Genomic DNA, 16228 nt, shown 5'->3' with positions numbered 1-16228 from the left:
TTTGAGCAGCTGAGGGCAAGTTGTTCTATGCAGGATCAACAATACAGTTTGTGCAGAACTGAAACACTGTAATCCCTGTCTTTGGCCTGGAAAAAAAACTTGCAATCATTGCCTGACTCTGCTGGCTCCTTTGCTTCACAAGGCATTTGCCTGCTTGACACAGAAATCAGCCAGTGCCTGCAGTTCTGTTCCTGTACAAGCCTGGAGCTGCCCCTCTGACCTGGTCATGGGTGGCATTAGAAATTAGGCATTTCCCTCTTACATCTCCCCTGCTCCACATCCTCATCTTTACTGTCCACTCCTTTCCTCAGGAGAACACTCTCAGCACGATGCACACAAACAGGATCAGGCATCTCACAAAATGCGCATCTCACAGGAAAGGAAAGGGTGACACTCACACACTGCAGGAGGTTTCTGCAGTTGCCTCAGTCAGGGAGTCCCAAAACACTCCACATACATAGAAAATAATAAATTTACTTTTCAAAAGGTCTGCCACCTCCTTCCCTGAGCAGCGCGTCTTGGCTGGCCAGCCAGATGTCTCATCTTATACAGAGCAGAGCCAAGAGCTGCTCCAGGCTCTACAGGGGACAGGCTGACGTACTTGCTGGCCCCTGCACAGCCTGGCAGAGACCAGGTGCTGCAGATCACTGCCTCTTTTGGTAGTGATGGCACTTGATCAACCCTTCTTGGCAGCCTCTGACAGACCTGATAAGATACTTGCTCAGGAAGTGGACAGCCTGGGCTCAGTTCTGTTCTCAAGAGGTGCAGGCTAGGGACTCTTTGGTCTGTCTAGCAAGAAATGATTTTTAACCCAGTGCTTAGGGCAGGACTAGGGCAAGCACTCGCCACACTGCCTGTTCAAGCTGTGCCAACATGCAGCAAAGAATCCGTGGTTCTCTGGGGCAGCAGGCAGGAAGCACGCACCTACGTCCTACTGGTCCGAGTGCTCTCCTGGCAGATAAAACCCTGACCTCCCTCAGGACGGTCTCTGTGCTGTATGCAGCAGTTCTTAGGTACAGATACAAAAGCACCAATCAGCATGTTGCCCTCTCAGCAGAGGCTCCTACCCATGAAGGTTTGACATGAGGCTGTGGTAGCAGAATGACTTGTACTGTGTTGGGAACGTGTAGGCACTACGCAATTTCTAAATACTGTCATTACTAACAGAGAGACTCAAGGTCTAACCTGTATCTTTCGCAGGGGTACTTGCTGGTTTTGCTAATATCACCTGGCACTGTTTAGAAAGCAGAGGCCAGGCCAGGCACTCCTGAGAATTACATAATGTGGCACAAAGAAAAGAACAACTTGTCATAAATCCAGCCTCAGAAATTTCCAACACAAGCCAAAGACTAGTACAAGGTGGCTGGCATGCTCTTCCTATATAAGGGCCTTTCCAGACCAGACTGTTGATATTAGGACATGGCACTAATGAAGTCCACGTAGGCAAACGGGAGGCTGCTTTCTTCACTTTGGCTCCCTGAGGCTGTGAGGAGAGCCCAGAAGTCCCACCTAATCAAGTTAAACTGAGACTTCATGTGCTTACACTGATGAGAAGAGGCGCTTTTTGAGAAAGGTAGCAAAAGCTGGCATTGTTACTGACCTTCCATCAACCATGAAAACCAGCACTACATAACGTTAGCATTGCACCCACTCTGCTAGGAGGAATGCATCAATAGCAAAGGGAGGGACTTCTCAGAGGGTAGGTTAAAATGACCCTTATCTCATTTTATTTTCATTTTGTTTTCATTTCATGCACTCTCTGAAATGCAAAGCAGACATTCTATTTGCCACTTCTGATTTCCTGGTGGCTACAGATGTTTCCTACAATTCTGTTGCAAAGGACACAGCTCCTCACTTACATGTCAGGCACACCACACCACCTAACTCCAGCCACCTACTTAGTGGTGTCTGCTGCCCAGTGCAATTAGAGTGGTGTTTTTTATTATTATTATTTTTATTCAAGATAACCATTTATTTTGATGTTCAAAATCTTAAGGCAATTCCAATACTGAGAGGAAAGTACCAGAGAAGGACCCTGAGCAAGCTTCTGATCCAAACAAGCAACAATGCTTTCTTCAGAAAAACCACAGTCCAACCACTGTGCTATTTATCCAGGCCCTTTTATGTGTAGGCATAGGTAGAGCTCAATCCCCTGAAAAAGGATAACCAGCAGGAGTTTCCCGTCTACTTTTAGTAAGTAAGGTGCAAGTACATCAACCGTTTTGTTACATTATAATGGAAAAGTTATACTTGCCTTTTCCTTTCAAAAGCATTTTCCCCTTTACTATTTTCTGTCTACAGGTATCTCCCACCCCAACCCAGTTCCCTAGCCTTGCTTATGTGACCATTTAAATCTGGTAGATCTGAGTCCCTGTAGTTCTGAAACATCTGCACTGTATTTGGGAGCTGCTTGCTGTCTTCTGGAGGAAGGCTGCTCATCACTCCTGAGTTGAAACATCCTCCCGCTGCCCTTGTGCAGTGCTTGACCCTGAGTGCCAAGATGGCAGCAGTTCACGAGGGAACTCTCAGAGGAGAAAATCAAGACCAGACCACTGTAAGTCTTGAGAAAAAATGTTTTCCTAGAGTAAACTCTTCACAAACAAAGGAAAATTTTACATATTATTACATGTTTTATGTAAAGTAAGATTTTCCTGCCCTTTCCCCTAAAAACAAACATGCAAGGCTTCTTTGAAGTCCCTATTCCTCATACTGCTCTGCATTACAGTCAGAGCTCCTTCCTCTTTTTCGCCATCATTATGGCCGTGTAACGTCCTTGCAGTTGAGTTCAGACGTGCACTCAACCTGCATTAATTCATCTGTGGCTGGTTAAGTGTTGACCTGAATACCATTTCTGAGGAGGGTTGTTGTACCCCTGGGAGTTATTCTTGTGGCTAACTTATTTGCAGATTTCAATAGATAGGCTGCAGTGGTTTGAACTCAAACAAAAAGCTTGCTCTCCACTGAAAAATTTTAAAAAAAAGGAAGAAACTAAGATGAGACCTGACATTGGTGAAATGGGGGTGTTTAGCTTCTGATAAAGGCTGATCGAAGAAAACACAACAGAAGGAGAGCAGTAGAAAATTACTATTTCTTTTACAGCCCAGAGAATATACCTGACTGATCTGCAAGGTATTTAGGTCCTGTCCTCACTTGGAAAGTAACTGCAATAAAGCTCTTGTCTGCCAACCCTGCAGAGATGTGGCTCACAGAAACTTTTGCTGTGGTGGAGCACAGCACAGTTACTGTCGTTCCTGTTCTGTAATGAATAGTAGGAAGTGCAGGTAGGAGCCTTGGACCCGAATCCCAGGGTGCTACAAGGCCACGCCAACACAGTGATGGACAGGACTGGCTCCAAGGTATCATAGCAAGCACAGCTGCAGCCACTTCTAGCTGGGGCTTCTGCCAATAGTTAAAATTTACCATGACCAGACAAGGAGCAGCAGCATTGCCAGATAAGAGGCCAAGTGAATAAATAAACCACATAAATCCCTCCTGAAACAGAGAGCTGGAAGGTCTCCAATGAGAATAATTTGTGAAGAAGGGTAAAGAGAGAGACGGGAAGAAAGATGCTTCTCTGGGATGTAGAGGGGTCAGTGTAGCAAGAAGAGGCTTGTTTACTCAAGGCTTACATCTTGGGATGTGTTGCTTCTTGAGCCAGGGGCCCGGTATACTGCTGAGCTCCAGTCGGAACAGTCGCTGTGAGATTTCCTTCTAGGGATGTAAAAAATGGGCCACACGAGTGTGAGCCCTCCCACTTCCTGGGTAATCTACGCTCAGGCCTCAGTGATACTTTCACGAATCACGAGAGAAATTAACAGGCTCTGATTGTGTGTGGACTCTAACAATTTTTGCTGCTCATTTCCTCACACTATGATTTGGTTATTTTCCCACCCTCTTGCCTTTCAGTTTGCTCCTTTGGGGGAGTTTGTGTTCTGAACCTGCCCTTCTAACTTATTTCCCCTTTTGCAGTCCTAACAATGTTCCCCTTTCAGTATAATCTCGATGCCACTGATGTGCTCACATGGACCTAGATAAACAATCAGGTCAAATTATGTTGGCGTGAGGGTAAAACCTGGGATTCATCTAAATGGGATACGCAGGGAGATGGCTTTAAATGAAACTACAAACTACATGTTAGGGAGATTTTTCTATAGGTAATTTGGGTTGAGTTGTAATTAAAAACTATTTCTGAGCTTTCTTTAGTTCATTTAAAGGGGAGTTCCTTACAAGCTGTCTGTCTAATCTGATCTGCACTTACATGAGAGAGAAAATAGCTGGTGCCTGTAAGAAGAGGTTGAAAATAAAAATTCAATTACCTAGTTACTGCCATTGAAAAAAATGAAAAGAGTGCCATGTTTGCCCAGGTGGACCCAAACTTGCCTGTTCTGCATTATTTTCTGCTGTAGGGCTAAGATGCACACCCAGGGATCCGTTCCAGGTTTCTTTGTATTCTCTTCCTTGAACAATAAATGAACCTAGGTGTAGAAAAGGATGGTTTGGTAGGTTGGCCTCTTTGGACACTTACCTTTAGAACAGGTAATCCAAGGGTCCTCCTAACTGAAGGAAAGATTTTATGAATTCACTTTGTGCAGACATATATTAATGTTTTGCATCAATATTGAATATTATTGCAGTCTTTAAGCATATAGGACTGGTCTCACACAATGCGTGCATTTGTGCTGTGTTCTCCAGCACAAAAGTTCTCATCCTCTCCAGGTGGACAGGAACAGTACCTGAGATGGTGTGACTTGTGACTACGCAGTGACTTATGACAAATATGACTTCCATGAAATACAACTTTTGCCACAAGTCCAATAAAAAGTTTGGCCAGGGAGAAGGGATTAGCTCGTACCTGTAGATACGGACACCCCAAGCCGCTGGGGCAGCATGGGAGGTGCTGGCGCTGTCACCACTTCTCAGATGCTTGATGTGCATGCAAGAAGCACGTCTGCAATCCATCAACCTGCACAGGGAAGTCTCTCCAGGGGGGGAAGCTGCAGCACCCACACACTCCCACCCCCAGGGGAGCCCCATGAGAGGGCACACCCCCTGCCCTGGCACAGCACAGCATGCCCCAAATGTCGCCTTCTGTGTCAGAAACAGGTACCTGAGACGTTTGAGAATGGGTCTCTCGAGGCCAGCGGGTTGTGAAGGAGTTCAGTTACGCTGAAAACAGGCCCCTCTATCAGATGAGGGCTGCGTTGCTCCCCGGGCAAGCTGAGCTAGTTCCCCCAGGGCACATGGTGTAAGCTTTCCCATGCAAACAAGCTCCGTGGCCGGCTGGCTCCTTCAGTCCTGCAGCTACCTTACTGAAAAATGAGAAGGGTACGCGCGGTGTCTGGGAAAGCTGTGGGCAGAAAGCACGAGCCTGCCTTGGGAATGCTGCTTTGCCAGGCCAGCTCCCTCCTGAATTCCCTTTAATTTCAAAGGAAACCAAGGCATTGCTTCCTAGTGTTTCTCACTGGACCCCAGGCAGAGCGTGGTGACATTTATTTTGGCAGGAGCGCAGACTGAAGTAGTTTCCTTCCCCCAGGTGCCTCCCCCGGCCTTCCCTCAGCGGAGCAGGTACTGTAGGTGTGGAGCTGCTCCTCCTTGTGCCACACCACAGGCATCAGTTCTCCTGGTGCCCACCTCGCCCCCTCTGCTGTGCCAGCGCTGCTCTCTGGGACGGCGTGGTTGAGCAGATCAGGAAACTGTCCTGAATATGTTTAATTCTCATTGGTTTTAAACCTTCCTTTTTATTTTTAACTGGGTGATTTTTAGTCTGAATTACATCTGCAGCCTAGTTCAGGGCACAGGCCTGCAAGCACAGCTGAGGGAGGACGAGGAGGGGAGCTGCTGAAAACAGCACCGTGGCTAGAGAGAAATTCAAAATACACCCTCAGTGCTGAACTAACAAAAGCACGCCTCCTAAAACCAGGTACACATATAATAAGTGAGTGGGAGGGTGTGAAGAAAATTCACTGAGAGAAAGCAAAAATTGTGTCAGCACTTTGTCAGCAAAGCATGAGTGGGGCAGGGCCACACACAGGAGCTCCTCACTGAAATGGGGCTTCTGGGGATCACCCCCATGGTATTTGTAGGGCTTTTGTGAGTGCTTGGTCAAAACTTCTCCCAAATCGTTCAGAGGTGTGCAAAAAAAAAATGATTTTTCTGTCATATGAGGCCTGTGAGCAGGACACACAGGGACAGCTCTTCCTCAGGCTCTGGTGGTCGGCAGGAAGGTCTGGGCCCTCGGCTGCAGTCTGCTCCTGCTGTCTCTCCACTCCCTCCCATGATGGAAGTGCAGGCACTTGTTGGACCGTGCTGCCAATTTGGTTACTGAGATGACCAGGGTTAAAAATAACCTTGTAAAGAGTTAAGGGAGGTATTTTTAGCCCGGATCATTTCAGTGATCTGGTTTACAGCACAGCCCCACAAACTCACGCTGGCACAAGGGAGGGGGAAGGAAAGGTCAAGGGAGAGAGAACAGTCGGAAACATAAGCTCACTGCCAGAACCAGGATTTTATGAAACTGCACCCCAAAGGCACTGACCCGCTCTTCTTTGCAGCTAGCTTACTGACCACTCTTTTCTCATGGTGCAGTGCAGAGAGCTGGCTGCTGAGGGTCACTATTTCTGGATCTTGTTTCTGAGAGCAAGGCACTAGCCCTGAGCCTCTTCTGCCTTGTGGTGTCTGCCCCTGCATTTGTCATTATTTTTGACAGTTTTGCTTTCTGTTGGGTAGATGGTGCAGCAATGAAAAACCCCATAAGAGTCACAAAGGATCTGTGCAGAGCTTGTGCGAGCACAGAAAACAGGAAAACAGCTGGCATGACGGCCTGGTGTGAGGACGGACTGCAAGGAATGGCTCCTGTGAAGATCTTCAAGGCAGGGGAGGGATGCAGAGGTCAGGGCTTGACCTCAAAACCATGTCTAGTTGCAGCTGCATGAAAACAAGGGTGGAAAGTGCACAGGACTGGTACAAACAATCATGCAGCAGACACTGGTTTCTTAGCCACGAAACACTCAGACATTGCAAAGTGCTGCTAAGGGCACCTGTACCTGCAGATACACAGCACTCCGTGCAGGCAAGGTGTTGTGACTGCAAAAGCAGGCACAGCAGAGGATGCGTGGGGGAGAGGAGAGCAGGGCAATACGAATCTCTGCTGTTACTCAGCCAGTATTTAGGTTCTGCATGAGCCTAAACGCCCTGCTGTACAGCAGCTAACAGGCCTTTGCTCTTTTCATCAGGTAGAGGAGATGCACAAATCCAAACCTGATCTCTCACGATGTCTGCTTCCGACCCCCCCGGCACCCTTTGTGACTAGCAATGCCAGTAGCATATTACAGCCCTTGATAAAACTGCTGGGGTACCAGTCCTGTGACATGGGGTTATGACAGTTTTCAACTGCAGGGTGCTGGGTCGTGACCAATACTGCTGGCTGAGGGCTTGTGGGAGCCAGTTTTGCACCACGCCCAGCAGGACATTCAAATTCATCCTCTTCTCTTCAGCCTCTTCTAGCTTTCCAGTTTTCCCCAGGACTCTTTGCAGTTCTGATTTCATAAGAAACTCATAGTCTGTAGTGATACTCCCTACCTGTAGCTGAAATCCAGGGAAATCCAGCTCCTTGTGAGCACCCAAACATTATGCACAGGGAATCTCTGCAGTCTCTACACCTCTTTTCTCCCTTGCACCTTCTCTAGCCCCAGCATCTTCTGGCATATTAAACTGCCCGTGCAATTCAGGTGAACTGTAACAGGTTCAGTTTTAAAAGCAGATGAAGAAATGTTAGACTGAACAAAAAAAACCCACAACTTTTTAAATTTACTCAAATTTATATACTTATTTGGAAGAGGAAAGCGAAACCCCTTACAGAGAACTTGTTGGTTGCACTTCCTCTTTTGCAGGCAGTGTCATGCTTACATTGATGGTACAAGTGAATTCCTGTTTTGCTGCTCTGTCTGACATCTTTCAGAACGTGCAGTGCTTAGCCTCTTGTTTTTACTGGAGAGTGAACGACCTCAGAGTAGCAGTCACCAAATTACTGACGGAGTAAGTCTCATACCCTAGCTCACTGTTTTTAGCCCACGCGGGCTGACCACATTTCTGAAAGCTAAAAGAGCCTGCAGCTGGCTGGTAAAGGTGTGAATTTCAGGCCTGAGTTATTTTGCCAAACAAGAGCAGAGCTGTTCCTCTTCATCGTTCAGAAAGTCAGTGGGTTATGTCACCAAAAGGGGGAAAATCACCAGGAATGGAGAAAAAAAAAAAAAAAAAGAGTAGAAAAAGCTGGATGAAGGATGGCTGTGCAATTGCCAGCGAGGATCTGAGAAAGGACTTTTCCTGTGGCTAAAGGCATGGCGTAATCGGAGAGCCTGCAGCTGGCAGTTCGGGGAGCACACAGCCCGTGGGCCACTCGTTCTAATCTTAGAAAGGCATGCTCGCTGCTTCCTGTGCGCCGGACGCAGGCTCCATGCTCTCGAGAGCCACGCTGCAGTGCCTGCTACCAGCAGAAGAAATGCGTGGAATGACTCCAGCTTTACGGCTTTGATCCAATCCAGAGAACGGGAGCCGCGTTTGCGGACTGGAGCTCCAAAAACAGAAGGAGAACGACCACACAGCAACCCCAAGACAAGAGGTCAGGGAGGCCAAGAGGAAACGCCCTGCCTTTTCTGGGTAAAGGCAGAGGGCTGTGGAGGAAGCACAGATAGCAGAGCGAAAGGGTCTGCCGGGGAGGCAACCCCTCCACACAGACACTGGGCACCTGCAGCTCCTCAGCCTTAACCAAATCCCTGCTTCAGGCATCAGCTCTGCTGTCCCCAAGTATCCTGGGCTGTGGCATGCTGAGTCAAGCCCCCAGACTCATCCTCCCTTCCCCAGCTTCATCCTTCTTTCCCTCCTACTTCCAGCCAGCCCTTCCTGCCCAGTGTGGAGCTCGCCTGCAGCTGGAAACTGCTCAGCCGTCATTTTTCGTGTGCTGCAAGTTGCCCTGCTGATCTGCTTCACTGTTTCTTCCCTTCGCCATATCTGCCACTTCCCCTGCCTCTAATTGCTGTAATGAAGTCTGAGAAGAACTGGGGGGAACCAGAAGAGAGGTGCCAGAAGTTACTGGGAGAGGCAGCTCGATATGGCTTTGTGGAAGGATGCAGGAAAGCTGGTCAGAAGTGTACAAGAAGTTTTTAAGGGGGGAGATGTAGTCAGGGTCCTGGAAATAGGGAATAGCAAACATTGACTTGGGGGAGTCAGTGAACACCAAGTCACACGAGAAGTGTGGTGCCAGTTGTGCGTTAATGGTGGTGGCACAGGGAGGGGAGGCGTGAGGCTCCTTCCTGATGGTTCGTAGCCTGCTTTGTTGTTCTGAGGTCTCAGTCTCCAACAAAACAGGGATTGTTGGTTAGATATTCACAGTTCCTCTGGTTTAGTTTTCACTGCACCAGATACTCAAGATAAAGAACAAAGATTTCCTTTCATCAGCCTTGATTTCTAGGCTTTGGACTCCTCTTGCCTGATACAGACATAGCAAAGAAAACATGGTAAATGTGGGATGAGCAGGGCTGTGTGCTGTGGGAAGAGCTGCACCATCCAGTCTCCAGCAACCCTCCCACTTCTCAGCCTGTTCTTGGCCCAGGAGAGGGGAAGCTTCTCTCAGCCCTGGTATTTCCTTCCTCCCGCCCACCCGCCTGAGTATTTCGCTGCCATAAAAAGCAGAGCAGCACAGGGACATCCCCAGGCAGATGCTGACTTGCTGCGAGGACAGGGAATGGCCTCTCCCAGCAGAACCACTGCAAAAGGAAAGGCACTTGTCACTGGGGCAGCAAAAAGAGGTGGGAGGGCTGAGAAGGTGCGTGGGGATGCCATTTATTGCCCAATTCCATCTGTTCACTGCTAGGCAAAGACAGAGAACAGGCACTTGGCCCAGAATACTTAGTCTACTTCCAGTGAAAAATACTGTGTGGGACTTTCAGCCTGAGATGAAGGGTGCTGCATGAATTACTAGTTTTCTGTGATTCTACTGACCACCTTGGATATTTATACATGCTGCTGTGTCCTGGATTCCCAAACCTTTTGCTCTCAGACTGGGTGATTGATGCCAGATGTGAGAAACTCTGCTTTAAGTCCTTGCTTACACTTGAACTTTGTAACACATATGCAGGCTCCTCTCAATCCTGCTTGCTTTTCCCAGCCTTTGCTCATAACATATTGTTCTTGATCTGTCAGAACAGGCCAACAGAGACCAATTCAGAGGTGGACACATCAGCATCACCCTCAGTGGCTCAGCTAGCAGGGAAATTCAAAGAGCAAGCAGCCAATATCACTGGAAAAGAGGTAAGGAGCTCTGCAGCCACCAGCAGGTAATGCAGTGGGAAATGAGGCACTTGCCTCTGCCTATAGAAGTGAGAGCCTCAGTGACCTAAGCATAAATCCAAATTGATTTTGAACCCCTCCAAAAGCTTTGTCTTGTAGTGCAATGCAAGCTGGGGCAGTATCTCCATGCGTTGCTGACTTGTGCATGAATATTTTGGTAAAGCCATACATCCACGCTGTAACAGAGATGCTGCAAAGCCAGGTAGGATACGCACATATCCCTAACAGTAGCAGACAGCAAGGCATGTGCTATCTGGGCTGGCTTTTGTGGGCAGGAGGCAGCAATGAAGAAATAAAATAGCTAATTTTGAACCATGGCAAAATAAGGCAAACACACAGTATAGAAGCCAGTGGCAGGTCACCAGCCCTTCGTTCACAAAAGGAGAAGAAGAAAGATTTCCTTCAGGTATCTCCCTCTGTACGGTTCTGAGATAGAAAGCTGTCTCCTTCCTTGCTCTGGCTGCCTCTTTGCACGACAACATTTCAGATTCTCTGCCTATCTCTGTTATGCCAAAGCTTCATTTTACTGAAAGCCCACTATGCCAAGCATCCAACTCCCAAGCTGTCTTTCACCAGATAAGCGAAACACTTGAATACCTCTTAGGAAAGACAGGAAAGTCAAAGTGTTTATGAATGGATGCTGACATTTTAGGAGAGTCCCCTGTATCACTACACACTTCTTTAGAAGCATAAATGCTTACTGACAGCCCTCTGCAGCCAATGGCTGCAGCTTTAAGACCAAGCTGTTTCCTTTTGTTGCTCAGCTGATTTCAGTATTGTCCCAGGCTGGGCCTAAGGGGATCCTCCCTGTGACCCATCCTGGCCTTGGCTAGATGCAGTGGTGACCTCTGTCCTGCAGTGCTGGCATGCCACAGCTTATCAGAGGTCAACATTCGCGTAGCTGAGCCATAGGGAGTAGCCAATCTCTTCCCAAGCACTATTTTCTTCTTCCCTCCAGTCACCAGTGCACTGCTCCCTCCATCCCATTACAGTCATTTCCTCTTTTTAAGGTATGGGATTTAGTTGCACCAAGTCCCTCACTCTTTAGAAAGCAGCAAGTTTCCCAGACCTCTCTTGTGTTATCTACAGACCTCTGCTGTTCCCAAGCCCAGGCAGGGTGGAGGGGCCTCACAGTGGGGGAAAAACTCATTTTCTCCAGGGACTGAGGAGGACAAAGTTTCCTGTCTTTTCTCTCCAAGCCATCTGTCACTTCCCCACATGCTTTCTCAGACTGGCCTCAGATTAATGGCTGCCTGGATGGTCCTTAACCCTTGCTTGACCCGTGTCAGCAAAGGGGAACCTCTGACACATTGCTGTGGCACAACGCAACATTGCATGGTTGCAAAATGGCAGGGTTTCAATAAAACACGATATAACTGCTTCCTCATGTGATGTAAGGGGAAGGGCAGGGCTGCTTTTGGCTACTTAGAGATGGAACATTGCCGTAGCTGGGTGTAGCACCACCAGATGTTCAGTGAAATCAACTCTGCAGGTCCCCCAAAACAGTCAACTCTAAAGGGCAGATGCCATAATTCGTTTTTTCATGCGCCTGCCTGTTAGAAGGTAACAAAATTATCCACATATCATGTTCCCTGATATCCACAATATTATCCAAAAATGTATGATAACAGATAAAAAGTGTGTTAGCAGCTTGGCAGGAGTCTACAAACATGGCATAATAAAACAGAGACACCTTGTCTTCAAGACCAAGGTAATAGTTATGAAGAAGCAACTGTACAGGTGCTGTGCTACGTGCCCCCTCCTAGTGGGATCTCTGTACTTCTGGGAGCCCAAGGACATTCAGAAGGAACCAGTGTCCCTGCAGTTTAGTTGCTTTGTTCCTTCTGCCCTGGAGAATCTGTTTCTTTAGTGAAATATTACAGCTGACACCTTGTCTCTGTGAGCTGCTTGTCTTCATTAGAGAGAATAAACATGGCTGTAGGGCATGCTGGAAAAGTCAGAATTCCCCTTTTTGCACCTATAATACGTCAGACTAGGAACAGAATGGTCATGGACCAGGTAGGAAGCTGAGATGCATTAAAAACAAGTCTCGGTAATAAGACAGGAAAGAGAACAATGCCAAGCTGTTCCAGCGTGAGGGGGTTTCCAGCAGGGTGCTTTGAAGGTGAAGTTTCTGGGAAGACTTCCCCACCCTCTACAGTTCAGAAGAGTATCCTGTGCACAAAGCCCGCAGTCTTGTGGTTCATGCTGTGGAAAGAGATACAGAATACTTTTCTAACACTAGGATTGGGCTTAAGATGCTGTGAGCACAGCTATCATGCTGGACACATGCCCATGTTAATGTCACGTGGTGCCTTTAGATGTTTCCTTGAGGTAAGCTGGGCCCTGCCATCCAAACAGGTCACTTACAGAGCATGCACTTCAGTGCTTGAATTTCACTTACTTTAAAAACAAACAAACAAACAAACAAACAAACAAACAAAAACTAATTTTCCTGCCGCTAAGTCAGTTGCTTTCTTCTCTTAGGTACCACCACATAAGCCAACTCGGAGGAAACCACCATGCTCCCTTCCACTGTACTCCAACAAAACCGAGACAAGCCTCAACAACGAGCAAGTAAGTATCAATTCAGCAGGGGGACAAAGTCTCTCTTCTCTGCAGCCTGCTCTCTACTGGGAGATGAGCTCGCAGGTAGCACAGACATCGGGCTGTGCAGCAGAAGATGTCAGTTGTTCAGCATCAAGCCTTCCCACAAGTTCTGACTCAGCCAGCTGCATGCTGCTTCTCACTCCTGTAGCAGAGATATACATCACATTTCTACTGTTTCTGTTTTTATCCTTACAGCACTGATGGATCCACCCAGTTGCCACCTTTCATGCATTTTACAGCAGGAACTGCTAGCGTTTATTAGCTTTGAACAGCACTTAGCACAGGGGGCTTCTAGTCTGGTTTCTGCCATCAGATGAACACTAGAGGTTGGAATGTAGTGGTGTTATAGTTCTGGTCCCCATAAAAAAGGAGTCATTCATCTAAAGTGAATAGGATTTTTTTCAGCAATGCCTGCAGAATATTGTCTTGAGGTGTCATGCATACTGCAATCTTGAATGAGTGGGTCCCAAGAAGCTGGCTGCTAATCCCCGGGGTTTATGCTCAGACCCTTTACAGTCATTTCAGTCATTCTGTGTTTCAAGGTATGAGGTTTAGCCACCAAATTTCACACCATCAACTGCCCTTAACAAGGGAATGATTCTTGGTCCTTATTTTCTGATAGCTGCAGGCTCTTGTCTCCATGTCAAAGGAGCACAGGCTTTGAAGTTTTAGACTCCTTCATTTTCCTTTGGATCTGAAAAGAACAATATACCTCTCAAAGCAATACTCTCCATTTCTCATGCCGTATTCAGTCTTTCATAGCTCTGCCTTTCTGGCCACTTAGATTTTTCCTGTCCAGAGTAATTGGATGCCCTTTAACTCTGTCAGTGAAATGGAAGCAGAAAGTCTTTACCACCACAAAAAGTTTGTAACATTTACCAGAGAGGCAGAATTTTAATCTGTCTAGTCCTTAAATAAAACTGAAAGCACCACAGCAGCCGAGCCATAGCATACCACCTAACTCAGATACTTCAGCCAGAAAACTCCCTTTTTTCTGAAAAGCAGGATACCTATATGTAGAGCCCTAGTGTGTCTAGAAAATAAAAGGGGAGAATGGTTAGGAAAGATGAGGGCAAACTTTTGTGTGAAGAGCCTATATGAGGCTTCATTTGCTCCCCTACAAATGCTTGCCACTCATCTCTTCTTAAGTTTTGTGCCTTAGTTGTGTTTCCTTTTTTTTCCACCTACTTTTTTCCACCTTCTTCTACTACTCCCCACCTGCTGTGACCATTTTCATGTTTCATTTTGTTTTGCAGAAGCCATCTCCAAATGCTTGCCCCATTCCCAAGGTCAAGGTGAAAAGCTCCCCCATGATTGAAAAGCTGCAGGTAAGTCCTGTGAGAGTCCACGTGGCTACTCCAGCAAATCCAGACTGCTTGGCATTTACCTTGGCTACTACCCTTGCTGGGCAGCCACAAAGGAAGGTGATCCAGGAGCCAAGGGTGACAGTTAGGTAGGTAGGGCAGCAGCCTCACTGACTAGGGCCCAGTCCCACAATGCGCAAACAAGTTGGCAGAGCAGGTCTGGAAATGGTAGTGACTGTCAGAAACAGTCCAGCCATCCTTAGGCACAGCCACTGGCAGGTCAGTACAGGCTCACTTGGATCACGTGTGGTGCACGTGGCCAGGTGTGGGCATGGCAGCAATGCAGCTCAGGGAGCAAGGGCGGCAGCCTCAGTTTAAATGCAGCTCACAAGTGAAGGTGAGGGAAGCTTCCTCCAGCTCTTTCTCCACAGCAGTTTAAACTGGTCACTTCAACATCTTGGGGAACTGACCTGGCACACAGGCAGCTAAAATCCTGGGAGTGGGGGAGCAGCCCTGGGGCTCTGGCTTTCCCCTACCTGTGCCTCGAAGCTCTGTGCTTTCCTTGTCTCGATTCCCCATGTTATGCACAAGCACACCCCGTGCTTCTTGCCCTTTGTGTGACTCTTAGTAGCGCCTGATTCATGCCACTGAGGATAGCTCAGCACTTGATAGCTCATAGATGTGGTGCCCCACCACTGCCAGCTGCCTCTCCTGGCAGCGTGTGTGACTTCTGAGCATAATGCCTCCTGGGCACCCTGACACAACGTAAGCCTATACATAGCAGTGTCCCTGTTAATGCACCCAAGGACATTTGTCTAGAGAGCTTAATGACAGACTAGCACAGAGCGCCTTGCCACAGTTAATCACAAACTTGTTTCCTTCCATGGTCTTCTTTCCTTCCTGTACGGATCATTCAGAAGACCTGCAGACCAGGCTTGAAAATGTGAGGTCTGCTTGGGCACAAGCCAGGATGCTTTAAATCTCAAGGTGATTCCTGGCTGCTTGTCCATACCCTGGCTCAGCCACTGCAGGCTATACTGGCTTGGCTGGGTCACTGGAAAATCCCCAAAGACCTCAGGATGACAAAAGAACTCGTCCTGAGATCCAGCTGTTGGGGAAGGGCAAATGTCCAGTCCTAACTTCTCTGCCCGGACTTGTTTGTTGACAGTGTCACCAGGAGAGGCCCATAACCGGGAGGTATGTGGGTCAGGACAGCTGAGATGCGGTAGCTCCCGTAGCGAGAGCAAGGGTTCCTCCGCGTGGTTAACGCATGTATTACACACCGGTGTCACACACAGCACTGACGGATTTTTTTTTTGCAGGCCAACCTGGCTTTTGCCCCAGCTGCTCTGCTGCCGGGAGCATCTCCCAAAAGCCCTGGTCTGAAAGTCATGGTCTCTCCGTTCAGCACCCCTCCCTCCACCCCCAGCAGCCCGGGCACTCAGCCGCAGCCGAGTGAAGCGAGCGAGACGCCGGTCAGCTTTGATCAACCCCCCGAAAGCACTCAGCTGCAGTTCTACAACAAGGTAGTGAGCACGCTAGGTCTCCAGCATGGCAGGATAAAGCTTGCATATCGCCTGGGGGTGAGGAGGAAGAGGAGGCCTTAGCCCTCAGTCCTGCTGTAACAGCACGCATTTGTAGGCAACAGAGGAGATCTAAAGCACTGGGTTTGGTTGGGGTAGTTCTGCGGTTCTTCTCTGCCTACCTGTCCACAGAATTTTGTGTACCAGTGGCTGCAGCAGCCTTCCTGGCCCCATGACTGTAGGGCAGGGGTGAAGTGGAAGCACTCAGTTGCCTCAGCTCAGCAGTAATTGAGTGGCAGGTAGCTGGGCAGGGAGCACTGAGAGGGGACGGTGCCACAGGCCAGCAAGTGTCAGAGGTGGCTGAGGTGCTGTTTATGCAGCCATGGAGAGCAGGACAGTTTGCCAGGTGTTCCACAGGGTGCACAGCGCCTAGATGAGGAACTGTAA

The 16228-nt window shown here is 48.2% G+C and overlaps 1 protein-coding gene across 1 annotated transcript in view; it reads left to right on the top strand.

The window, feature by feature from the left end:
- Positions 1-16228, top strand: part of RCSD1 (RCSD domain containing 1) — a 33176-nt gene that overhangs the window by 12992 nt on the left and 3956 nt on the right. Inside the window, exons 2-5 of the mRNA XM_032208293.1 lie at positions 10198-10305; positions 12832-12921; positions 14211-14282; positions 15581-15784. Of these exons, the coding sequence (XP_032064184.1) occupies positions 10198-10305; positions 12832-12921; positions 14211-14282; positions 15581-15784 (474 nt within the window). The remainder of the gene's footprint in view (positions 1-10197; positions 10306-12831; positions 12922-14210; positions 14283-15580; positions 15785-16228) is intronic.

Source organism: Aythya fuligula, chromosome 1, assembly GCF_009819795.1.
Source record: "Aythya fuligula isolate bAytFul2 chromosome 1, bAytFul2.pri, whole genome shotgun sequence".
NCBI lineage: Eukaryota > Metazoa > Chordata > Aves > Anseriformes > Anatidae > Aythya > Aythya fuligula.
The sequence above is the reverse complement of the archived record's forward strand: the minus strand, read 5'-3'. Positions and strand labels throughout refer to the sequence as shown.